Source organism: Myotis nattereri, assembly GCF_964212035.1.
Source record: "Myotis nattereri genome assembly, chromosome: 5".
Classification (NCBI taxonomy): domain Eukaryota; kingdom Metazoa; phylum Chordata; class Mammalia; order Chiroptera; family Vespertilionidae; genus Myotis; species Myotis nattereri.
The window spans coordinates 33,102,067-33,128,394 of NC_138080.1; the positions used below are offsets into that span (position 1 = coordinate 33,102,067).

The 26,328-nt window shown below is 51.4% G+C and overlaps 3 protein-coding genes across 3 annotated transcripts in view; 2 read left to right on the plus strand and 1 right to left on the minus strand.

The window, feature by feature from the left end:
* Window positions 1-7,028: 7,028 nt before the first annotated feature.
* On the plus strand, window positions 7,029-15,452 carry LOC308520602 (neuronal acetylcholine receptor subunit alpha-2-like; the record flags this gene model as incomplete). The annotated part of the gene is given in 7 exon segments (XM_081093208.1): window positions 7,029-7,101; window positions 7,877-8,028; window positions 8,431-8,475; window positions 9,638-9,747; window positions 12,829-13,031; window positions 13,034-13,878; window positions 14,995-15,452. Coding segments are annotated over 7 exon segments (1,554 nt in total). The 3' UTR covers window positions 15,121-15,452.
* A 1,720-nt stretch (window positions 15,453-17,172) lies between these two features.
* Window positions 17,173-20,414, minus strand: LOC308520211 (protein-tyrosine kinase 2-beta-like; the record flags this gene model as incomplete). Its single annotated transcript, XM_081092738.1, has 3 exons — window positions 17,173-18,256; window positions 19,885-20,024; window positions 20,342-20,414. The coding sequence occupies 3 exons, from the start codon at window positions 20,412-20,414 to the stop codon at window positions 18,041-18,043; spliced, it is 429 nt and encodes a 142-aa protein (XP_080948864.1). The 3' UTR covers window positions 17,173-18,040.
* The window catches only part of LOC308519963 (bifunctional epoxide hydrolase 2-like), a 74,122-nt gene continuing 68,104 nt past the window's right edge, over window positions 20,311-26,328 (plus strand). The window contains exon 1 of the mRNA XM_081092338.1: window positions 20,311-20,513. Within this exon, the coding sequence (XP_080948464.1) occupies window positions 20,413-20,513 (101 nt within the window). The 5' untranslated portion in view covers window positions 20,311-20,412. The remainder of the gene's footprint in view (window positions 20,514-26,328) is intronic.

Below are 26,328 nucleotides of genomic sequence, written 5' to 3' on the forward strand. Positions count from 1 at the left end.
TGAAAACTTGGGTATGCCTGGATGTTAGGAACCACAGTGTTAGGTTTGGCGGCGCTTCCCAGCATTTAAATTCTTTTAAATATCTTGGGAATGTCCCCACCATGAAGGTTCCACATAGAACAGCGGTTCTCAACCTGTGGGTCACGATCCCTTTGGGGGTCGAACGACCCTTTCACAGGGGTCACCTAAGACCATAGGAAAACACATATAATTACATTTTGTTTTTGTGATTAATCACTATGCTTTAACTATGTTCAATTTGTAACAATGAAAATACATCCTGCATATCAGATATTTATATTACAATTCAAAACAGTAGCAAAATTGCAGTTATGAAGTAGCAATGAAAATAGTTTTATGGTTGGGAGTCACCACAACATGAGGAACTGTATTAAAGGGTCACGGCATTAGGAAGGTTGAGAACCACTGACATAGAAGCTCAGAACACCAGATCCTGCTTCCTCTGCCTTCCTTCCATCTAACTCACGGGCACATGACCAACCAGATGCGTCTGTCCTGGCCTTTGCATAGGGAGCTAGTGACAGGAGAAAGTAGGGAGGGAGGGGAATTAGTCTGGCAGCAGCGTAGCAGCAGCATCAGGAATGGCTGGTTCCCAGGCACAGCAGCGCCAGCAGCACTAGCAACAGTACAGGCTTTGCATCCGGGTCTGCGGCCGCAGGGTCCCTGGGCCGGTGGTGGTCCTGATCTTGGCTCCGGTCTGGCTGATGCTTCCCTGCTCTCACCTCTGCCCAAGCAGGTTCTCCAGATTTCTAAGTGTTTCTGTGAACTGCCCATCGTCCTTGGATAAAGTCATTTGCTGCTTAAAAGTAAATCACTAGGCTTTTATTGTTTATAATCAAGAACCCTGATTGATACAATCTATGATTATTTTCTTTCTTGCCTCATTTCTGTCTCTTTTCCTTATTTCCTTCCTTCCTTCCTCCTGTCTTCCTGTCTTTCTCTCTGGAGAATGTATGTATTAAATACTTATATAATTTTAAATATATACACACACACACTATATATATGTGTATATATATTGATATATACATATATTGATATGTATAGATATATATATTGATAGATATATGTTGATATATATATAAGATGAAAGTAAATATGGTGAAATACTAACATTTGCTAATTATGGGTAATGGGAATATGGGTATTGTTATCATTTTTTATTTTAAGTACTTAAATTTTCTCAAAAGATAATATTAGCAATATACACATGTGTAAATGTATGCAGAGAGGGTGCTATTCCACTGTTCTAAGCCTTTTATTCATACTAACTCATTGACTCCTCAAACAAACATCCTCCTGTTACATATGAGGGAAATGGGGCACCGAAAGCTTAAGAGACCTGCCCCAAATCACAGAGCCGGAAACCAATCCCTGGCAGTCACGTCCGAGGCTGCCCTTTGCTTTAACAAAATAAGGGATGAAATAGCAAGTAGCTTAAGGGAGAGGCAGAAGTCAAAGAGTGTTTTCAGGATGGAAGATGAACTTACTCATGGGCTGAGGGGGAGGGAGAAACAGGAGGGGGAGGGGAAGACCTGAGGACACCTGGGGACAGTTAATAGATGGGGCACTGTCACGACCACAGGTGCTACTGTGCCTGCATGGGAGGAGGAGCAGACCCCTGGTGTGATGCCAGAAGGAAGGATGCCAGGGGTCTGTTGGTGGTTGGGAGGAGGATGACCTTGCTTCTCTGATAAATGGGAGGCAAAGTCACCAGCCAGGAGGCTGAGAGGTGGCAGGCCAACCGGGTGGTAGCAGGAGAGACCTGGTGTTCCCACAGGAGGCTGGCTGGGGGAGACGGGGCTCCAGGGGAGAAGGGCAAGGAGAGAACTGTAGGCTGGCTGTCCAGCGACTCCATCCTTTTTTCCTCAAAACCACACTGCTCTGTGGACCCACAGACCCAGGACTCAGCAGATTCCCCACCCGAGGGTGGGTCAGGGCCCAGGCAGTGATCCAGGAGCATGGGGTCCTTCGGAGCAAAGAGCAAAGCATCCTAGTAACTGGACAAGGGAAAGCAAATCTGTTGTCTGTCCCCACTGGACACAGACTGAATAGTCACAGGCTCCGCCTCCTCCCCTCCAGAGAGGGTGTGTGTGTGTGTGTGTGTGTGTGTGTGTGTGTGTGTGTGTGAGAGAGAGAGAGAGAGAGAGAGACAGAGTAACAGACATCAATGGTATTCACTGACTTGGAAGGTAGCAAGTTCTTCATTGCTGGGCTTTTCTGAGGCTAGAATTTGGAGAGCATTTCTAGGTCAGCTGGTGTGGTGATCCAGATGACCTCTAAGATTCACTCAACCTTGAGATGTTAAGCTTCTGCGATTGCTCATTTTCTTGAGCAGAGCAGTTATACAAACTACCAGTATGCTCCACCCCCCACCCCCACCCCAAGAGCCTTTGGTTGAAATTATTTGGAAAAAAAAAGTATCATTTCCTTTAATCAAGGGGCTTTTTTGGGGGTATTGCTGGTTGCAGGGACTTGAGACTCCCATGCTGGGGTGGGTGGGGTGCTAATGGCAGGGAGGGGCTGATGGGATCTGAGCAGGCTTTCTGGGGAAGTTGGTGCTTGTGAAACGAATAGAACGTGGCCTGGTGGGTGAGAGGTTGTAAACCAGCTGCAGTAGGAAGATAGACAAGGAAGTAAGCCCAAGGAACCTTGACTTCAGTGGGTCCAGGATTCAAGAGGTGGGAGAGAGAGGCTGCGATGAGCTGGGGTGGTTGTGAGGGTAGCCTGGACACCCTCATCCATCAGCAGCAATACAAGCTCAGTGGGAATGTTAGTGCCTGAGCCCTTTATGCAATGTTTTTGTGTTGATTTCTCTGTGCACTCCATTCACCCAGACCCACTTTACAAACAGGGACATCACCCCACAGGCACCTCTCCCATACGCCTGCCAATCCCACCACTTCCAGGATCAAAGGGTTTAGGGCTCTTTCTCTTTTAATATCTTTCTAGGAGGTAGAAGGTCACTCTAATTACAGTCAATTGCCTGGAACAATTTCTCCTTTGGTTTCCAGTGACAAATTAATGAAATTATCATAGTGTGCTAAATACAAGGGATGCAAATTTGAGGCATCTTGCAGGGATAGGTCTTCTAGAGTCTATTGAATCTCATTTGCACATTCTTCCAGAGGGTCCTGGGTACCTCTCTTTGGATCTTGATATGATGCAATTTTAGCATGCCTAGATTTCTATTTTTCCTTCCTACTCTCACTAAGCGGGGGGGTGGGGGGAGAGGCACATTTGTTTTATTTAGTGCATTTGATTGGAAGGAGGAGTGAGTGAAGTTGCACATAGAAGGACCTCCTACAACCTTGGATTTAGGTGAGTCTGGCTTTGGAGTGGGGTACCTTTCCCTTCTCACCACCTGCCTACTGCAGACTTCTGTTCTGATAGTGGCTTAGCAATGACAGTCCTAGTGCTAGAACTGTAGAAAACATGCAAGTACTGGCCCAGGTGCTCACTAAATTGCCCTCCTGGATGCTGCCACTGGGTAGTGCTTTACTGCATTATAGTTTAGAAGCAAATCAGTCAATACTTCTGAACACCAGTATTTTTAAAATATATATAAAAGGGATAATAATATATCTTCCCATGCCCTCCTCGGGGTGATGTGAGGCCTAAGAAAGGGCACAAAAGTGCCTTGCACACCTTAAAGTTGCACAAATGCCAAGAGTTCTTAGGAAGGTCTTCTAGGAGTTGCCAGCCAAGGGGACCCTAGAGTCCTCTCTCCTTGTGCTCGCCCAGCCCTGTTTCCTTACAGCTATCCGAAAGCAAAGCAGGGACTCTGTGCCTGTGTGACTGTGGCGCTGAATGACGGAATTTTAAAACTCCTCTTTATTTTAACAGCAAACAAAACTTCTAGATGGTGGTGCTAGTAGAGGTCAGGTGGTCAGGTAGTCACTGATGTCCCCAGGTAAGTTCGGAGGGGATGGGACACATCCTCTGGGGCAGAGGATGGTGGAGAGAAAGGGAACCGGAAAGGGAGCTCTGTGGTTGTCAGGTTCGCACTGAGTGAGAAGAGAGGAAAAAACTTCCCTTGCTCTGAAGTTTTCCCTGGGTGTTGATGAGATTTAGTCTTTGGTGGCGACACCAGAAACTTTTTTTAAGATCTCTTTTTATTTTATTATTGATTTCAGAGAGGAGAGAGGGAGAGAGAGATGGAGACATCAATGATGAGAGAGAATCATTGATCGGCTGCCTCCTGCACACCCCACACTGGGGATTGAGCTGCAACCTGGGTATGTGCCCTGACCGGGAATTGAACTGTGACCTCCTGGTTGATAGGTCAATGCTCAACCACTGAACCATGCTGGCTGGGCTGACACCAGAATCTTTAAATTCAACTCAACTCACTCAACTCAAGCATCTCTCAGATGCTTACACAGAATCAGAATCAGACTCAGGGAAGAACTTCCCAATAGGAGGAGCGGTAAAAGTCAGGAAGGAAGGCCTCTGGGAACTTGGGCCTCTCAGCATGGCTGTGAAACCAGTGGGACTAACTGAACAAAGTCATGCCTCAAAGCAGGTGTGGATGAGCAGATGAGGTTCTAGAATTTTCCTTCTTTCTACTCTTCTCTGCAGTATTCTCATCAGGACCACCTACGCTCAGCTCTCTGTCCCCATTGCCTGGAACATTGTTGGCCCCATAACAGTAGCAGGAGTGGAAAGATGAATGATTAAAGAAAAGAATGAGTCATCGGATTATCGGAACAAGTGTTCCATGGTCTTGTTCTCTAAACTAAGCCCTAAGCCTTGGTCTCCTTCAGACTCTCCAGTCTTTATCCAGCTGGCACACATGGTCAACAGACGGTGCCATGGGGTTTTTTGTGCCCTGATAACCATGGAGCACTGGGTCCCTGACCCAACCCTCTGCAGCTGCCAGCAGCTTTGTGGGCACGATCCCATCTGCTCGCTGCCCCCATCTGGAGAGGTGGTCAGGGCGGAGAGTGTGCCATCTTTCTCTTCTAGATCAGACAATATGCCAGCGGGTCGAACGCCCCGCGCAAGGCTGCTCAGCAGGTGGTGGGGCCAAGACTCAAAGGCACACTTACAAACTCCTCTCCTGCAGGGAGGGCAGGAGGGTGGGGTGACAGGTTGAGGAGAAATGAAGCACCAGTGATGGAACCTACTCCAAGAGTTGGGACTGAATGGCCTTGGGGGCATGAGAATGAGGCAGATGGAACGGGTTTTATGACTCCATTAATAATAATTCTGATCCCCACCTGAACAAAGGTGGTGACACTATTAAAGGACCTCCAGCGTATCCTTTTTTTTCTTTTTAAATTGCAGTAAAATATAGATAATATAAAATTTACCATTAGTGACATTTGGTACATTCACAATGTTGTACAAGTTGTCACCCCTATCTAGTTCCAGAACATTCTCATCATCCTAAAAGGAAACCCTGGTGCCCACTATTTGTATTGAGAGTCAGATGATGTACTGAGGACCTGGCCAGAGCCTAACACATCGATATGAACAAGATATGCCTGAATGTAAGACAACCCCAGTCTCCCAATGAGGGAAGTTTTGTTTTTTTAAAACACCAACTTGAATATATAAACTTTTTAGGGTAATATTCATATATTTTCCAGTGACACATGTTTTCATTCACACGCTATATAAAATAATACATTCACTTAAAAACACGGCTTTCCCCCAACTCTCCACATTCGCTCACATCTTTGACATCAGTGTCTTCCTTATAACCAGAAGCACTTTTTGAACCAGCTGCCTGCAACCTGGTTTATAGTATCGTCTCCACAGTGCAAACAGAGTTGGCTATTTCTTATCATTCCAGAAGATGTTTAAGCATTTTTTTTAAATAACAGCTTCTTTGAGATATAACTCACATACCATAAAATTCTTATGTTTATAATGTACAATTTGGTGAATTTTAGTATATTCACAGAGTTGTGCAATCATCATCTCTATGTAATTGCAGAACATTTTCATCTCCCCCACCCCTAAAAAACCTGCACCATTTGCAATCCTCTCTTTTCTCCCTTTCCCCCCAAACCTGGCAATCACTAATCTGCTTTCTGTCCCCATAGATTTATTATTCTGGATATTTTATATACATGTATCATATAATATATAGTTTTTTGGGTCTGGTGTCTTTCACTTTGCATAATGTTTTCAAGGTTCATTCATGCTGTAGCATGTGTCAGCAACTCATCCTTTTTATGACTGCATAGTATTGCATCTTGTGGATGTACCATGTTTTGTTGATCTAGTCCTCAGCTGATTTGCATTTGGGTACTTCCACCATTTGGCTAGCATAAATGGCACCGAAATTCTTCTTTTGGCCTCCCTTTTCAGTATGTTTGTCTTCATTTTATTGTATTTTTTAAATATATTTTTATTGATTTCAGAAAAGAAGGGAGAGGGAGAGAGAGATAGAAACATCTGTGATAAGAGAGAATCATTGATTGGCTGCCTCCTGCACAGCCCCCATTGGGGATCGAGCCTGCAACCCTGGGCATGTGCTCTGACTGGGAATGGAAACTTGACCTCCTGGTTCAAGGTCGACACTCAGCCATGAGGTACACTGCCTGGGCTGTTTATCCTCATTTCACACATGCAACACTGGGACCAGACAAAGGGGGGCTTTGCTGTCATCTTGTGGCCTCCTCTGTCCAGCGAGGTCAGGCTTATCATAGGGCAGAATAGCTGGTTGACCCTGAGAATGTGAAAGATGCTGGTCCTCAAACCAAGGAGAGCCCAAAAGCCCTCCCCTCCTGGGAGGCCTGGTCCTCACCTTTCACATCTGTGTGGAATGTGAGGAGCAAAGGCACATCTGTATCGAGGATGCGTGTCTCTAAGACCCTCTCCGGTGCTTCCTCAGGTTTGGCGGTGAGAGAGAGCTGCGTGGAATCCAGCGGGCGCTCCGCCAGGTCAGCAACTGGAAGCCCTGCTGGGGACGCCGTCGAGGTTCAAGTCACAGCAAAGCCCTGGCCTGCCCTCCTCCTGAGGCCCAGGGGCAGCCAGACCTCTCCTCTGAAGCCATGAGCCCCTCCCATCCTGCACGCCCAGCCCTGGCCAAGCTTGGCCTGTGGTGGCTCCTTCTGACCCCAGCAGGTGAGTAAGTGTCATCACTAGGATCTCATGTCACACCTACAAGCTCACAGGCTGTGGAGGAAACTCCTGGGTGGTCTCCTGGCTAGTCTGCAGGGGACTTCAAGTAGCTCGGTCCACAGTGAGGGGCAGGGCGCACACAGGTCAGACACTGGCAGCTGCGGCACCCGGAACCTCCCCGGCTCCAGTGTCCCTCATCTGTAAGTGCCAATCGCGCTGTGAACCTCCCAGGTCGCCTGTAAGGATCCTGTGAAATGAGAGGTCGTGACCAGCACCTGGAACACAGTCACGCTCAATGCATGGCGACTGCTCCTACTGGTCGCTTCTCTGGATTTTAGCCTCCACTTGCTCAGGCAGCAGGGCCCTAAGAGGTGAAGCTGTTCGCAGAACAGACACGGAGAGTCCCGTCAGACAAGTTTGGGGACACTTTTCCCTAGCTCCTCAGTTCTGGGCTGAATCTCCTCTCTAGGTCTGACTTCTTCCTCACTCCTCTGCCTTGACACCCCTCCTCAACACTCATTTCCATGCCTTTGTAGAGAACAAAGAGCAACTAACATTTCTTGAGTTCCAACCATGGGCTGGTTGTTAAGTTCGCACACACATGACCCCATTTAATCCCCAATAGTGCTGTGAGATCGGTTCTGGAGAGCCTCCCCACTTTACAGATGAGGAAACTGAGGCGCAGTGAGGCTGAGTGGCTCTGATTTGATGGGAGAGGGACTCGGGCACCCACCACCATGGACTCCTGGAGACCCCACTCTTCCTTCCTGTCCCACAGTGTCGGCGCCGCGAGCCCCCCACACCCAAGCCGAGGATCGCCTCTTCAAACACCTCTTCAGGGCTTACAACCGCTGGGCACGGCCAGTGCCCCACACCTCCGACGTGGTCATCGTGCGTTTCGGGCTGTCCATAGCCCAGCTCATCGATGTGGTATGCCTGTCCCACCGCCCTTTGAGCCCTAGGGATCAGCCCCCAGAACACAGGCCCTTTTGCTGGGGTCCTCCCTCCCTCCTCAGCTCCAGCGCCTGTCCCTCTGCACCCCCAGCCCACCTCATCAAAGCTCCCCTTCCTCCCAGCCCTGGGGCCCCTCCTGGGAGGACACTGAGTTCGCAGTGGGTTTCTAGATGCTCTGCTCATTCCGCTGGACACAATCCCAGAGGACCCAAGGGGCCTGTGTGGTCCTCAGTGTCGGGAGGGGCTTGCTGTAGCATGTAAGAGGGCCTTCTGGAGAGGGAGGGGCTGGAGTCAGCCCACCCCAGGTCCCCCTGGCTTCTGGGGCTGGTTCTGCCGCTCTAACTTCTCTTCTCCTCTCTCCCGCTGCCTCCCGGCCAGGATGAGAAGAACCAGATGATGACCACCAATGTCTGGCTCAAGCAGGTGAGGGCCCCTCGGGGAGGCAGGAGCAGGGGCCATGCTTTCCCTCTGCCGCCAGCTCCCTCTCCTCCCCGGGTCCCTCCCCAGGTTCATGCATTTGTGTACACGTTACACAACTATTCCTGGAGGGGAAACGGCATCACGCAGGGGGCCCTTTTCAACTCGGTGCTGTTTCAGTGCAAATGCACGAAAGCAAAAGGGCCCATGGACTGGGAGGCAGGGTGCAAGTTCCGGTGCTGCCAGCAAAGTTGCCTTTCTAGATGGTAGCAGTTATTATTTTAATTATGATAAGCCCCCGTGAGGCGAAGGACAGGCTTGCGTGTCCATGCCAGTCCTTCTCTCTTGGGAGTGGTTGTTCCTTTTAGGTCCAGAAGGGACACGGGAAACCCTCCCGGAAGTAGGACCCTACCACTTGCGAGTTATTTCATTGCTGGGATATTCGTGTATTGAGCATGTACCAGGGGCCGGGTGTTAGCAATGCAGGTGTTGTCCTTGGCTTCCTGGAGCTTCCAGGGGCATTACATCAATAAACACGCACAGCCACCTGTCATTAGCGTGTGTGACAGGGCCATAGAGGAGACTTCAGAGAGTGAGTAATACTCACCTGGTTTGGGGGAGAAAACAGATTCACTTGGACCCGCTGGTGTAAGCCCTGCTGGGACTCATAGGGGGCGCTCTGGCGCACATTTGAACTCCCCTTTCTTAGCTGTATACTCTGGCAGGCTTTTACCTCTCTGCTCCTCGGTTGCCTTTTCTGTGAAAAGGAGCAATACTCCCACCTTTTGGCATTCCCTGCCCGGGTGCAAAAAACTGTAAGTTGTGATGCATTAGCAAATGTTACTGCAAATGAGTGAGGTCCTCCCCACCCCCTCCGCTAAGTCCACCGCTAGGGCATAGCAGAACGAAGACGCCCAGAAGCGGGACTAGGGTGCCTTATGTGCCCCGGACTCTGCACATGAGAGCTGGGGCAAAGCGAGAGACTGGCCATGTCCGACCAGGCTCCTGACGCCCAGCCCCGAGCCCTGCCTGCTCCGTGGGGCTGGGTGACGAGGTCTGGTCAGAGCTCCTGAATCCGGCTGCTGGGGCGTCCCGGGCTGCCCCGTGTTTGCCCCGAGACCGCCTCCCCGGCAGCACCAGGCGCCCTGACTCCCCTCCCCACGCACAGGAGTGGAGCGACCACAAGCTGCGCTGGAACCCGGCCGAGTTCGGCAACATCACATCCCTCCGCGTCCCTTCGGAGATGATCTGGATCCCGGACATTGTCCTCTACAACAAGTAGGACGCCGCCGGGGTCTTGGGGAGGGGGGGGGAGGCCCCCGGGAGGAGTTTCTGGGTTGGACTTGGGCAGCGCGCCCCCTTGTGTCTCAGCTCTATGTCTTTCTCTGAAGTCCTGCTCTGCTATTACTACCTCCTACTCCCACCTTTTCTCTCCATGCCTTTCTTTCTTTCATTTTGTTCTCTTGCCCATACACCCGAATTTACTGAGCACCTGTTATGTCTCAGTGCTTGGTGCTGTGCGAGTGGGATACAGATTTTCCAACACTATTATTTGAAAAGCGTGGCTGGTGCGGGCTGTGAAAACAATGCCTAAGGCTGGAATTTTGCAGGAGGGCAGTGTTGCTAGAGCAGGGAGGCAGCGGCTGGGGTACCACCCTCCAAGGCAGCAAGCTCACTTGGCATGGGTATTTTTAAAAATCGTATCACTTATATAGTTGCCTTGTATTCAAGACCAAAAAGGACCAGTGTTTGAGCGTAATGACTAGAAGCCAATAAAAGGCAGGATGGTCTCTAGAGAGCCAGGCAAGAGGAGGGGAGGAGAATGGTGTTTGGTCGCAGTAGTTCTTCATTCAGAAGTCTAGCGCTTAAAATTAAAAGGTATTTGGCATTATGCTCATGTGAAATGTTGTCTAAAGTGGGGCTCTTAGGAAATCCTGGAGATATGAGTAGACATGAAAAAATGGCCCTGTGGTCAAATAATCCTGGATAGCACTGCAGCCCTTGACCCTCCCGGTCCTCTGGGAAGCACAGCAGCGTTTCAGTGTTAGAAGTTGTGCAGCCAGGAAACCAGTTCAGCCCAGCATCTCCAGGTCCATTTGACCCAAATTTGGAAAAGCCATTTTTAAAAACAATAGGACAAAGGGAAAAGATAGACTTTTGGAGTTTGGGTGCCTCCGGCTGGGTCAGAGCGGAGCCACAAGGGTTCCCTCTCAGTGGAGCCATTTCTATAAACTGTCAGCAAGGGTTACTGGGAGGTCAACACCGCAGGTGCCCAGGGCCTGCTGCTGCCACCGGAATCACAGGCACCTCACCCCATATCTGTGTCCTGAAGCCAAGATCCACCTACTTTCAGCTTCTTGTGCTTCTGGCACGAGTCAGAAGCAAAGTCCTTAGCATCCCAGATGCCCTGGAGTTGTAGGATGGCCAGCCAGGCTTTGGCCAGTGTTACTTGAATGTAACAGGTAATTTTTACGACAGGACAAACCGCAAATCAAATTCTTATATTTGAAGAAGGATGTCCTCCACCCAAACACCCCATTCCAGGTTTAATGAAGATCAAAGACATCACACTCTCCTTCCTCAAAACAGGGCGCATGTGTCCATCTAGTGGTGGTTTTGTGTGATGACACAATGCCTTTAAAACATTTTTTTTTAACTTTTGCCCAATCTGGGATTCTCTTTCAAAGTTTCACCCGTTTTCTTTAAAAATATGTTTTTATTGACTTCAGACAGGAGGGGAAAGAGAGATAGAAATATCAATGATGAGAGAGAATAATTGATCAGCTGTCTCCTGCACGCCCCACACTATTGGCTCAAGCCTGCAACCCCGGTGTGTGCCCTGACAGGGAATGGAACTGTGACCTCCTGGTTCATAGGCAACATTCAGCCACTGAGCCATGCCACTGGCTGGGCCAGCGTTTTCTTTAAAAGGTTCCCATTTTCTAATCTCTAGCTTGGAATGACTCCATGGGAAAGAAGTCTCTTCCTGCATGTTCTGGTTCTCCTGCGTTTAGGATTGACCTTGAGAATTATTAAAGACTAAAGGCCCAGTGCACAAAGTTCATGCATTGGTAGTGTCTCTAGAGGCTGCTGGCTGCCAGCAGGGCAGTCTCTCCCTTCTACCTGCCCCCTGGTCGAACTCCTGGTGGAGGGAATAATTTGCATACTATGCTTTTATTATGGAGAACTAGAGAGCAGAACACTGCGCCACCTCCTAGAGGGAATCAGGGGTTCAGGCACCCAATTCCAGTGTGCCCAGAACCCCTGTGGGTCCTTAGATGCCTGGCTCCATGATGCAGCAGGCCCTGCCCCTCTAATCCAGGCACACCCCGTGAATTTTGTGCTTCCCCTCCTGTTCCTTGTTCTGGAGGATGCTCTGCTGGGACCTTCTCCACCTCATCTCCCCACCAAGTCCTATCATCAGTGGCAATTTTCATGGGGACCCTGCCTGCTCCAGCCAGAAGTGCTCGCTCCAGCCAGAAGTGCTCACTCCAGCCAGAAGTGCTCGCTTCAGCCAGAAGTGCTTGCTCCAGCCAGAAGCGAGTCTCCCCCACAGTTCTTGAGGAGTGCTCAGACAGCCCTCAGAGCGCTGCTGGCAGACTGCCTCCCTTGGGTGGTGGGTGTTTGGGGCTGTGTCCTATTTCCTCCTGCTTCCTTCAGGGCAGGCTGAGTCTCACACTGTGTCCCCCTAGTGGCTGAGGCTGGCTCAGAAATGCACAGTAAATGGATGGCACCAAGGCATTTCCTTCCTTTACTAGCAAAGATGTTGGGTCTCCTCTCAGCAAGGTACTAAGGATCCCAGGTGGACAAGACGTGACCCCCAGTGGAGTGCCTTACCATTTGCTGGGGGGAGAAAACGCACTCATAAATAATCACTTTAAACTGGTAAATAAATACAAACAAAAATCAAGCTACACTACCCCATAAACACATAATATATATATGATCTATAGGGCAGTCAAATATATATATATTAGAGGCCTGATGCACAAAATTCATGCAAGAGTAGGCCCTCGCAGCCCCGGCTTCATCTGGACAGTCATTCTGCTGTTCAGTCTAATTAGCATACTAGCTCTTTATTAAATAGGATATAACATCAAAATGTTAATAGTGGCTGTTTTTGACATTCTTGGAATTTTATATTCTTCAATATTTCTATTTTGTAATGTGAAAAAAAAAATGGTGCTTGAAAAGACAACTGCAGTAGCTATAAATGGCCATGTTCTTGGGGAGTCTCACACAATGGCTTAAAACCCAATAACTTGGTCAAGTTTGGCTTTGTGGCTGGGGTCCCCCTGCTGCAGCCTGGTTTGGGCAGGTGGGGTGTGCCAGGCCCTCCAGCTCCTCTCTTCTCCTCAGTGCAGACGGGGAGTTTGTGGTGAACCACATGACCAAGGCCCACCTCTTCTCCACGGGCACGGTGCACTGGGTGCCCCCCGCCATCTACAAGAGCTCCTGCAGCATCGACGTCACCTTCTTCCCCTTCGACCAGCAGAACTGCAAGATGAAGTTCGGCTCCTGGTCGTACGACAAGGCCAAGATCGACCTGCAGCCGATGGAGCAGTGGACCTGAAGGACTACTGGGAGAGTGGCGAGTGGGCCATCGTCAACGCCACGGGCACCTACAACACCAAGAAGTACGACTGCTGCGCCGAGATCTACCCCGACGTCACCTACTGCTTTGTCATCCGGCGCCTGCCCCTCTTCTACACCATCAACCTCATCATCCCTTGCCTGCTCATCTCCTTCCTGACCGTGCTGGTCTTCTACCTGCCCTCCGACTGCGGGGAGAAGATCACCCTGTGCATTTCCGTGCTGCTCTCGCTCACTGTCTTCCTCCTGCTCATCACCGAGATCATCCCCTCCACCTCCCTGGTCATCCCGCTCATCGGCGAATACCTGCTCTTCACCATGATCTTCGTCACCCTGTCCATCGTCATCACGGTCTTCGTCCTCAATGTCCACCACCGCTCCCCCCGCACCCACAATATGCCCCACTGGGTGCGGGGGGCCTTTCTCAGCCGTGTGTCCCGGTGGGTACTGATGAAACGGCCTCTGCCACCCTTGGAGCTCCATGGCTCCCCAGATCTGAAGCTCGACCCCCCCTATTACTGGCTGGAGACCAATGTGGATGCACAGGAGAGGGAGGAGGAGGAGGAGGAGGAGGAGGAGGAGGAGGAGGAGGAGGAGGAAGAGGAAGAAGAGGAGGAGGAGGAGGACAGATGGGTACCATCCCTCTCCACGGGTGTCCTCTACAGCCATGGTGGTCTGCGCCAAAGGCTCTCCGGTCCCGAGGCGAAGGCCCCATTGCAGAAGGGCGGGCTCCTGCTGTCACTTCGCATGCAGAAGGCACTGGAAGGCGTGCACTATATTGCTGAGCACCTGCGGTCTGAGGACGCTGACTCTTCGGTGAGTTGGGGCTGGGCCCCTCCCCCGGGTGACCCTATCAGCCTAGAAGGGCATCACCTTACCCCAGGGTGTTGGGTGGGCCAAACCAGTCTCCTTCATGAGAGGACCCATCTCCCTCAGTCCTGGCCTGGGGAGGAGAAATAAATAGTGATGGAGAATGTCTAGTTGGCAGCTCTTAAGACCTGAGTTGGCAGGTGGCAGACTAAGCCTGACTGGGAGACAGCTAGATGGAGGGGAGGGATCGCAGGTGCAGAGCTTCTCACGCCCCCCGCCATTTCTCACCATTACCCCGTGGGGGTGGGGGTGGGGGTGGGGGTGGGGGAGGGAGTACCATCCAGAGAGACCAGACGTCGGGCTGCTGCCTTCCTCCTTCGTCCTGATGTCTCCCTCCTCCTGGGCATTTTGTGAGCTTCACTGTTGACCAGGTGGGCTCCCCCCCGGCCTCTCCGTCATTATCGGTGAGCCGGCCCTGCCCAGGATCACACAACTCTTCTTAGCAACCCAGGGAAGGGTGAAAGGCGGGAGGCTATCCCTGGGTGGCCTTGTGGAGTCGATAAGAAACATCCATCATGATCTAATCTGGGAGCAGCTAGGAGTTCAGACCCACTCACCTGCTCTGTGAGCCCGAATTCCACAAAGCCCCCCACTCCCCCACCCTCACCTCCAACTCCCCAACCTTCCCTGGGCAGCACCTCCCCTTCCCCTCTCCACCTCCTGGGTGGGTGGGTGAGTGGGGGCCGCGGGAGCAAAGTGGGGCAGCGAGTCTTCCCCATTTGTAAGTACCAGGTGGTGTGTTTAAACCACTGTCGGCCCTGGGTGGGCCCAGAACCTGCTTGTCCCCTCCAGCCTCTCTCACCTGGGCCTTGGGAGCCTCAGGAGAGCTCTGGGCTATGTCAAGGGCAGGTCAGGGCGGGAATCACTTAGGGAAATATTGCTTGAGTCTTGAAACAACGCTACTCCACACTCGCCCCCATTTTAGCTTCTCAAGGTCTCAGTGAGGGCCCCCTGGCCCCGGTGCCGTTTTTTTACAGGGGCTGGGCCTGAGAGAGACCCACCCCTTTCCAAGGCTGGGGCCTGTCACTGAGTGCGCCTCCCCCCCCCCCCCCCCCCTTGCAGGTGAAGGAAGACTGGAAGTACGTGGCCATGGTCATTGACAGGATCTTCCTCTGGCTGTTCGTCATCGTCTGCATCCTGGGGACCGTGGGACTCTTTCTCCCCCCGCTCCTGGCTGGAATGATCTGACTTCACATCCCTGGCTTCCGCCCGAAGGTGGCCCCGCTGCCCTTGTTTGCTGCTGCCTCTAGAGTCCACCTTTGGGGTCCACACCCCGTGACTGCCGGTGCCTCTCCGTGGCGTCCCGATGCTGACCCCGCCATCGAAGACTTCCTGGCCCCACTCACCCAGCAGACACAGTCTGTGCTGAGAAGCTCCTGGGCCCAGAGCCCTGTAGGGATGGGAGGAGCAGGAATGGAGGCAGCTGCTCTGCAGAAGGCCATGCCGAGGTGCTGACCATGTGAAGCTCAGGAGAGTCCCCTGAAGCAGCGCTACAGACACCGAGTGTCAGGAGGGCCGAGCAGGGGGAGCCGATGGCAGGGGTGGGGGTGGGGCCAGGCGAAGAGGAACAGAACACAGACCTCAAAGGACCTGTCATTGGGAAGAGGGGAGAAGGCACCACGTGGGGCACACGAGCTGTGAGCAGCGTTTTGGATTCTGGAATGAATGAGCCTGAAGTGTCCGGGCAGCCGGGCTGGGGTTGGTTCCAGTGTGGGGAGAGTGGCTGGCGGTTGGGAAGGTGGGTTGGGGTGTCTGAACTGGGTAGAGAAAGGGGTTCAGAGTCTGAGACCGCAGACCTGACAATAGAGCGGCGAAGGCTTTCCGGAAGGGGAGGAGGGGAGGCAGGGCAGGGGAGTGGAAATGCAGGGCGACCCTCGGCAGAGGAAGGAGGGTGCATGGTTGGATGCCAGTACTGGGCCAGCCCACGCAGCTCCGGGGAGCCCTGAGACATGCCCTCGCCTTTAGCCTTCCCCTCCACCCCATCCCCCCAAACCGGCTCAGAACCAGCTGCCCCAGGAGGTTGAGAGTCCCTGTCTCCGGGGGCACCGTCTGCCTTTCAAACCACAAGGCCATCTCGAGCCATTCAAGCCACAACAAGCCTACAGCTTGCTCCCTCCCTCCCTCCCTCCCTCCACAGGGCAAGCGGTGGTTGGTAGGCACTGAGAAGGGGCTGAGGGGAGTGAGTGGGTTACTCCGAACCCGAGACTGCTGTGTAAATGCAAACACGCAGGACCAGGACCCCTTCCCTGCCCAGCATGCCCTCCCCGTCCCTCCCAAAGCCCCACAGCGTGTCTGACTGGCTCTGAGCTGCCCTGTGCTGTCTGTTCTTGAACTTGGAATCCAGCAGTCCATGGCCCTGGCTGCGGTGGTCAGGCCCCAGCCCTGCCCCATCCAGACCCACTTCCCCAGCAGCCAAAAGACTTGGGCACTGGGTTCCTGGGTCGGTGTGGGGACCCCAGGCAGAGAGCTGGGCAGACACTGACTGTCAGGAACTGAGCGTCAGGAGGCATCATTGGGAAGAGGGGAGGCACACGGGGGGCACATGTGTTCTGTTCCTCTTTGCCTGGCCCCACCCCCACCCCTGCCTTCGGCCTTTGGGGTCCTCTCCTTCCAAAGTCCCCCTTCGCCTCCCCCTACAGACCACGGGGAAACCCAAGACACCTCAGGCCCAGCCTCTGCCTCTCAGTTCTCACCCAAGACCCCACTCAGTGGCCCATTCTGATTTCTGACCCCCCCCTCACCCCCCCTCCCCGCTTCAATGCACACAGCCCCACCTCCCCTCCCTCCTGGCTCGCCCAGCCTGCATCTCCTGGTGCCGTGATGTTCCCTTACGTTAGTCTGTCTCCCATCCATCTTGCATGTGAATAAAGCAATCAAATAAAATGGAAGGCGCTGTTCATCGAGCTGTGGGACCCCGTGTCAGCATCCCCAGGACCCCCAGAACCTCCCCCAGAGCCCTGGTTGTGGGGACGCCCGCTGTGAGAGTGCCATTCCTCACGTGCCTGTGTGGGGGCTGCCCTGGGTCCCCCCTGGGAAATGTCCCTTTGGTCAGGTGCAGGGGCACAGGGGCTGGGGCTCATGTCTGACCCCCCTGCCTGGGTGTCACCGGGCACCCCTTGGTTGAGCCCAGGCATCAGCCCTTGATCTCTGCCCAACTGAGCACAATCCCTGTCTTCGAGGGAGGGCTGTGGTTTGAGGTCTGTGTTTCCCCACTGAGAGCAGGTCAAACCAACAAAGCAATCAAACCACAAAGCAAATAGTACAATTTAATTCATCCACAAGGCAAATAGAAAGAACGCAAAGGGTGTTCTGCACAAACACAAGGGAGGAGGAGGGAGGAAGCTGGTGAGGAAGAGGAAAGAGGGAGGAATAAGAAAAGAGGAAGGAAGGAGGAGGAGGCAAAATAAGGAAAGAAAGAGAAAAGTGAGCGTGAGGAAGAGAGTGGATTGTGGTCCAAGTCCTGTTTGGCCTCCACTCCCCTTCTCCTTGACGCTTGGCATGCTGGCCACACAGCGTCCGGTGCCCAGCCTCCCACTAGCTTGGTGCTGGGCTGTGTCCCAGGCCCCCCTCCAGGGGTGCATGGCTGTCTGTCCAGATCAGGCTCACATTAAATAAATTCCAATATACACTGTACAAGAAAGCCAGGTCCATCCCTCATCTCACCGACCATCCACTCCGCCAAAGAAAGACCCTCTAGGGCCCCTCTGCATCGGGGGACTTCCGTGGGCAGAAGAGGAAGAAGGAATAGCTTGGTTCCCACAGGGCCTGCTATGTCCATGCATAAAGCCATCCTGGCCACTAGGGGCATCAGCGGGACCCCCAGCAGGCCAGGCAGGTAGGAGAAGGGAGTGGCCAGTGGCAGCTGTGCTCCCTCTGAGCCCTGGTGGTCACCCCCTGGATTCTACAGCCCTGAGTCCCCTCTGTCCAGCTGCAGCCTGAGCAGCACAGTCTGGGTGTCGGGTGGGGAGAGGGGGTCGTGCAAAGTGGCAAGGGAAGGACTCCTCTCGGCCTTCCCCCTGAGAAGACCCACCGAAGGCAGGGCAGGGCCGGGGTCAAGGGAGGGACACGACAGGCGGGGCGAAGACGCAGGCGGATGGCCCACCCTCTGTCACTCTGCAGGCGGGTGGGCCAGGTGGGCCAGAATCTTGGCCTGGTCCACGGCATCGAGCAGGTTCTTGGCGTCCACAGCCAGGGTGTGGGAGGCCGTGAGCATCTGCCGCTTGCACTCCTCGCTCAGGGAGGTCACGGCGTTTTGCTGGGCCAGTCGCATCTTATTGATGAGCTCCGCCAGGTCCTTGTTGAGCAGTTTCTGGGTCCCTTCAATCTGTGGGAGGGGTGCACAGGAGAGGCTGGGAGCCTAAGCCACGCACGTGTACACCTGGGTGTAGGCGGAAGCAGTCAGAAGTTCTCTGGGGGACAAGTCACACCCAGGCCGGGGCCGAGCAAGGCCCTGTACGGCCGGAGCCCAGTCACCAAGGACTGACATTGTAGACACCCTAGACCCCAGCCCACGCCATGCCAGCCCCGTCTGATCCAACCCCACAGGCCCTCCTCTTATCACAGCATCCTCTTGTGCTGGCCCAACGTTCAATTGGATGGTTGAGGTCAAGTGCTTTCATCCATTTGTGAGCTGCCTGTCATCAAATCCAGAGCCCTGGGCCTGTGGATGGAGCTGAAGCGTTTGTTTACAGACCGAAGCTTAGCACAGTTCTGAGCACAAGCTCAGCACTCAAGTGTTTATCGGGTGAGATGAGTGGCTGGGTCATCGTGCTCAGGGCAAGGCGCTCTCATGTCAGACCGCACAGCCGGGCCTGCTCCTCTGTGGGCTGCTGCTGCCACCCAGAGGGAGGCTGGGAATCCCCCTCCCCCACAGTGCTGTCTTGAGCAGCACAGACTGGGGGCTCCGGTGGTCACCTGTGCCACGTCACTGTCCACAGGGAGATGCCACATCAACCCACAGCCCGGCAGGGGCGTGGGCTTCCTCAGGGTCTACATCTGGTTTCCCAGCAGACAAATGTCAGCGCACTGACTGCGCTTCCTATGGCTGCGGTGATGGAGTCCCGCAACCTGGTGGCTTCAAGCCACACAGACTAGACTATCCTCCACCGTTCCGGAGGGCAGGAGTCTGGCCAGGTCCTGTGGGGCTGGAGCCCAGGTGGCCGGGCCGCGGGCCGCGCTCCTGCAGGCTCCGGGGAGACGCTGCCCCTGCCTGTCCTGCTTGGCCTGTGCCTCCTTCCAGGCAAATTTGAAATCACTTCACCTCTGCTTCTGTCGTCACCCCTCCTTCCCTGACTCTCACAAGAACTCTGCGCCCGCCTCCCTCATAAACGGACCCTGTGACTAGGTTGTAATCAGTGCAATCTTCCCACCTCAGGATCCTTAACTTATCCCATCTGCAAAGTCCCCTTTGCCATGGAGGGTAACCGAGTCCCGGGTTCTGGGACTAGGACAGGGAGCGATTTGAGGAGCCAATATTCTGCCCACACAGGCCCCATCTCCATGCAGAGCACCAAGCCTCCTATGTCAGTTTTCGGCGACTGTTTCTCACTTAAATAGAGAAAATTAGATTCAATGGCCAACAAAAGCACCCTTCACTGCTGTTTCCATAACACACTCACCTTCCCTCTAGTAGGGAGGGGACTAGATCAAGGACCGCAGGAGGGGCAGAAGGGAAGGTGTGTCCTCCTTCGTGTCCTCACACTTTAAGATGTCACTGCAGCTACCTGAGACCTAAACTGGGAAACCGGCCCTAGGAAGCCGGCCAGGGCCCCGGTGCCCACTCAGCGCCCCCGTGGAACAGGCTCAGACACGCTGTGCACGGCCCGGCTGCAGGCTCGGCAGGCAGAAGTGAGGCTGCCCCGGTGGCCTTGTGCGCCCCCCGGTGTGAACCACAGCTGGGGCAGGGGGAGGCGAAGGGGAGCCGGAGGCACTGTCCGAGACAAGGACACTCACCTCCGTCCGTGACGACGCCGGCAAGGAAGGCAGGATACTGTCCACGCTCCCAATCAGCTTCCGCAGGGTCAGGCCCACGTTCTGGGGGAGAGAGGGCAGGGCGGCAGTCACCTTCTGTTTGTTGAGAACGCCATGCTTCCCTTGGGAGAGCACTCCTGATCGGCAGCTGCCTTCTCAGGCTTCCTGGGACTCAGGGGGCTCTGACCACCTTGAGCTAATGGGGTTCTTCCAGGGTAAAGACACCTCCCGGTCAGCGAGCGAGCCCGGAGCCATCTGGCGGCGAGGCGAGGGGCTGACCAATCCCAGGGCACAGGTGAGCGCCTGGGCGGGGCTGGGGTAGGGGGCGGGGCAAGAATTAGAGGGCCTGGCCAATCCCAGGGCAGGGGCGGGGCGGGCGGAGGCGCTGGGCGGGACTGGGGCAGAGGACCAGGGGGGACTGGAACTGGGAGTAACCCGCGGTCTGCAGCCCAGAGGCGTCCACACTTTCTGCAGCGCCGTGTCCCAGGGGAGGCTGAGGCTCGGGCCGCCATGGCGCTGCATGCGGTCGTGTTCGACTTGGACGGGGTCCTGGCGCTGCCGTCGGTCGCGAGCGGCCTCAGCCGCGCCGAGGAGGAGTTGGCATTGCCCAGGTAAGGGCACCCGGCGCCGTAAGGGGCGGGAATCCGGCCTAGAAGTTGCCTTTCAGGATGTCCAGCCCTGCGTTCAGAGCGCTGTCGTTTGAGAGCCCCGCGGAAGGAGGTTAAAACGATTACCCGGCTCTAAACCAGTACGTGTAAGCAGATACAGTGTCTTCCCAAATGTTAAGAAATTAAACCTCTCCAAGGACTCCAGAATCGCCGGCTGTAGGCAGAAAGCTGTTCCTGAAGCGAGAGGAATTACTCGCGGAGCTGCCCGCTGCCCGCCTGATTCTGTGCGATGGAGTGGATCTTAGAAAAGGTCCTGAGGTTTCGAAGAGAAAAAGGTTCCGTGCCCTGCAGTTTTACTGATAATAGCAAACTAGAGAAACAGCTTCAAAACCCAATCATCGGGAAATGGCAAACTAGTACGCAGCACCACTAACCCTGTCTTTCGGAATAATATTTCAGCGACATTGGAAAATACGTGTTAGGTGTAATAAGTGAAAAGAACAGACCCACCAAAATGCCAAACTACTTATACAATGTGGTCTCAACTATGGGAAAAAAGCTACATGTAGAAAAATGTCTGGAAGACATATCCCCAAATATCTCTGGGATTATTAATCCCAGGTGGGATTATGAATGATTTCCTTCATTTGTCTACGTTTTTGTATTTTCCAGTTTTCCTACTTATGAGCATATGTTACTCCTACAGCCAGAGGAAAGGCAAGCATATTTCTTTTAAAAGGTAAAAAAAGAAAGATCACCTTGGCAGCACCCAAGGAAGAGTAAATTCTAAACTACTGGCAAGAACAAGGAGTAGGGTAGAAACTTTGAGAGTTCTGCTCCATCTAAGGAATTCTTGATTCTTGTGATGCCAAAGACCAACAGGGCCTTTTAACCTGCTATTCTTTTTTTAAAATATATATTTTTATTGATTTCAGAGAGGAATGGAGAGGGAGAGAGAGACAGAAACATCAATGATGAGAGAGAATCATTGATCGGCTGCCCCCTGCATTCCCCCGACTGGAATCGAACCCGGGACCCTTCAGTCTGCAGGCCGACGCTCTATCCACTGAGCCAAACCATGTAGGGCTAACCTGCTATTCTTATAAAGATTTCTAAAAGACTGGTGTCTGCAAACACACCAAGCCAAATGATGTTGGGAAATCTAGAGCAACCCTCACTTTCGCAGATGTGGAAACAGGCTTACCAAAGAGGTGAACTTGATCACACAGTGCTTAGATATTACGGTTGATTAAAAAAACAACTTTGCTTTTCTGTAAGATATAACATTCCAAGACAGTAATCTCTTGGTAAATAATAATCACTGTAAAATGACATAAAAGAACATTAGAAAGCCCTCACTGGTTTGGCTCAGTGGATAGACCATTGGCTGCAGACGGAAGGGTCCTGGGTTCTATTTCGGTCAAGACCATGTACTTTGGTTGCAAGCTCACATGCCGGAGGCAACCAATTGATGTCTCTCTCTCACATGGATGTTTCTCTGTTTTGTCTCTTCCCCTTCCTTCTACTCTCTCTAAAAATTAATGGAAAAATATTCTCAGGTGAGAATTAACAAAAAACAAGAAGAACAATATAAAGTCCATATTGTTTAGATTCAATACACAATTTCAATAAGTAAAGAAGAAATAATATGCAAGACTTTAAAAACGCTATACCTGGCTTATCAGAAGTGTGCCTTGAACATTGGAAGCAATTCATAAACTCCCAATGTGTGGACCCCAAACACCCAGAGTACTACTGTGGGATGCCCCCACAAGGAACCATTACTCTTGGCTTGCCTGACTCTTGCTACCCCTGAGAGCTCCCTGTTTGAATTTGCTTCTGAATTTTTGCAAGTTCCTCCCTAGGGCAGGCTGAAATTTCTAGAACATCTGTTGTAATAAAAAATATATGTATACATATAGAGCATAGTTATTATTTGGCAAAACTTCCCATGTAACTTCAAGCATATTAAGTATGCCTAATTAGTTTGAAAACTTTTCTTTTATAAGGAGAGAGAATAAATCCTTGAGGTATTCCAGGCCCCATTGGAATACCCCAAAGTCATCTCTTGGTTAAAAAAGTCTCTTAAAATTTAAATTTGAAAGGCTGTCAAACTTCACCAAAAGACCATAACATAAGCCTTTTTTGAAAACCTGAGTAAAACAAACACATGTTTTGTGGTAATAACTTTAAAAGACATTCATTAAATTTAAACTGGTTTTAATATTAAGTACTTTGTTCAGCCCACAGAATGCTGCTTAATTTATATAAGTATTTTAATCTTTTTAGGCTAATAAAATATTATGCCTAAAATATTTATGCCATTTGGAAGCAGAAAATGCACCACTCATATCACATAAATCTTATACATGTAATCCAAGGATAACTCACTTTCTTCCTTTTCCCTTAAAAATGCATTTCTATACTTTATATCTTCTTTATTAAAATTACTAGAGGCCTGGCACACGAAATTCGTCCATGGGTGTGGTCCCTAGGCCTGGCTCTATCGAAGTGTGAGCGTCTGGCGTGGAAGGGCAGGTCCCAGCTGACCTCTGGGCCCTGGGCAGTACCTGGGCACCCAGACCCTCACACACCCCCCGCCACCTGAGTGACGGCACCCGAGTCCCCACGCAGAGTTGCGGTGAGCGTGACTGGTCCTCGCAGGCCGGGGCTCAGCGTGGGCCTCTGGGCTGCCCAGCGGTGCCACACGGAAGCTGGGTGGGCAGCACGCTCTCACCCAGCCAGCCAGCCTCACAAACCGGCTCCTGTGAAAACCCACGGAGAGCCCAATCAGACCCTGTACTCTTGGCGGCTGCGGCCAGGCTCACCCAGAAGAGGCCATGTGCGGGTACAGGGTGGGCTTCTGGTGGGCGCCTGGCACCTGAGCGTGGGGGGGTTGAGGGTGGGGGGCTTCCCCGGTGTGTGAGCCCTCGCGTCCCGGGGGAGGGTAACAGGGGGAGTGAGAGTGAGCTCAGCGGACACTCTGTATTTTCACCACACCTCCATCCCCATCATCCCCGCCCCCAGGTAGCTGGCCAGAGGCTGCAGCATGTGTCCTGGATGCACGCCATGTTCCGCACCGCCCCCTGGTGATCAGCGCACATCATAGGGAACAGTCGAACTCCTGTTGAACTCCTGATGGAGGGGACAATTTGCATATTAGGCTTTTGTCATATAGGATATACTGGTAATTTCTTTCCAACTTACTTGAGTTTTTAACTATTAGAAACCTCAGTTTCCAATGATAACCGCAAAGTAAGCAGTCAGTGTTTCCTAGATTGACTTTTATGAACATATTGCATAACCTTTAGAAATGGTTCCTCTGTTGGCAGTTACACTCACTTTCAAGAAGCACACCTCCAATAAAGCACAGGACATTCACCAACAGCACCAATTCCACTCACAGCCTTTCTTCGATCAAACCGGAGCAGGCCAACTTAAGACTGCCCTAACCGTCAGCGTCTCAGCTTTCCATGTCATTTCAAAATACCCAGATATTCAATCACTTTTATCAAACTTACTAATTTAGGAAGAAATAGTTGAAATAAATTAAATGGATTTGCTCAGATATGGCTAAGGTTGTTTCTGTTTGTTTTTTTACCTCAACAATTAGGCTGCCACCCAAATGTTGGCAACGGACAGGCAAATCCACTCACCCATTATTGGAATGTTTCTTTCCATCACCTGGGTACGTGTTTCTAGTTTACAGACAGTACAAGCTTAGGGTTGCCTCTGAGAGCCAGAAAAGCTGGGCTATATGGAACCTCCGCCCATTTCCCTTTGTAATGGTAAAACAGATCTAGCTGCAGCATCAGCTAAATAATTTCCTTTTGCTTTCATGGAGGAAGCTTTAGAAGTACTGAAATTTTGATAATTGCCAACTATTTTAATTTCTGTATGGCCTCTAACAATTTTGCAACCTGTTTTCCATAGCTACTGTCACTGTAAACATTGGCTATTTGATCTTTGGCCGCTGGATAAGCCTGAGTTAGAATAATTAGGCTTGTTGGACATTTTATTCAGGTAAATAACAACCTTTAATGATGTCCACCATAGAAGTTATTGCATATCCAGCCTGGTAACATTCCTGCTTATCTTTTCCATCTGTAAACCAAATTAAGTCAGCATTATTAAGGAGTTTCCTATAAACCATTGCTAGGAATAAGAAGGTGGTTGGTAAGCAAAATGCCATTGTGGATGTCTTTATCCTGCAAAGAAAGTAGCAAAGTTGCTGGGTTAAGACTGTTACATGAAGTTTAAATGAGATTAGGTGCAGAAGGCAGAGCCAGTTGGCTGACAGAAATGTAAAATGTGATGAGAATTCAGTGGAGATTTAACATAATGGGGAACATAAAGGAGAGCCCATGACTGTCTTTTGCGTTTGTTTGTTTGCATAATATGTCTACAGCATAAATGGCTGTCATGCAGGGAGGGAGCCCTTTGGCTACTGAGTCTAGTTGCTATTATAGCCTGTAGGTCTATGATCGCTATAGTTTTTATACGTAGTAATGAAAGAAATTACTACGTATAAAAAGTTAGAAGTTTATAATTAAGGTGTCCAGAGTGGAAGTTTTAGATAATTCTTTAGAGATTATATAGCTTGTTTATTTTCTAGGTGCCACTGAATTAGATCAGGTCAATTTGATTTTAATAAGATATACAGAGGCAGGGCCATTCATGAAAAATTTGGGACCCAATTATGACAATACTTAGTCAAACCCAGGAATCCTCTAAGCTACTTTCTTGTTTTCAGAAGAGGACAAGATACAGTTCCTCAAGGTTAATTAGCAGCCCATTTTTGGATATTAGATAACTGAAGTATTTTGCCTGAGATAGACTGACTCAAAGCCATGTCCCTTTATAGCTAGCTGTTGTAGTAAGTAAATTGTGTCCTTTGGGGAGTCTAGTAATTTTCTAGAGCATAAAACTAAATCATCCACACATTGGATGAGAATGGATGCTCTAGGAAATTTAACATCATTTAAATTAGATTTTAGTATCTAAGACAATAGGTAGTGTAAATGTAAAAAAAAAACCAAAAACCCATTCAAACCTGTAAAGAATTTTTGTGAGTTTATTTGAGCCAATCTGTTGACCATTGCCAGGAAGCAGAACCTCGACAAACTGAGATATTGCTCCAGAGAATGGCAGGTTACATCTATACTTATACATTGCAATCAAAGGAAGGGACATAGGTGGGTTACATGAAATCCATTGGTGATAGATTAGAGGGGTGGGAGAAAGCAAAGTGGGGGGTAGGGGGGAACCCTTGGAATTAGATAAAAAGCAAAATGATAGACACATACTTAGGTTGGTGCAGGAACAATTAACATGATGATTTGTGTTATTTGTCCTGGCACCCAAAAAAGGGAAATTACAAGTTACCCAGACATTTCAAGGGTATCCTATATTATAAAAGCCTAATATGCAAATTGTCCCCTTGGGCTGCCATTTGACTGCTCGCTATGACGTGCACTGACCACCAGGGGCGGTGTGGAACATGGCGGGCATCGACTACACAGCGCTGGTAGTGGGTGGCAGTGGAGGAGCTGCCAGCCCCGATGGGACCCAACGAGTGGGGGACGACGGTGGGATGGTGGAAAAGGTGAACGGGTGGCACCAGGTCAAGGCTGTTGTTGTAGATGGCCCAGCAGGCGGGTTGGTGGAGCAGGTGAGGGGGCAGTGCCAGGCCATGGCGGGGTACCAGGTGGGGCTGAGAGGCTTGGAGCACAAGCTGGGTCGATCACCCAGGCCACCCCAAGGAACCCCCCTCCCCCCCGTGCACAAATTCATGCATCGGGTCTCTAATGTTATTATA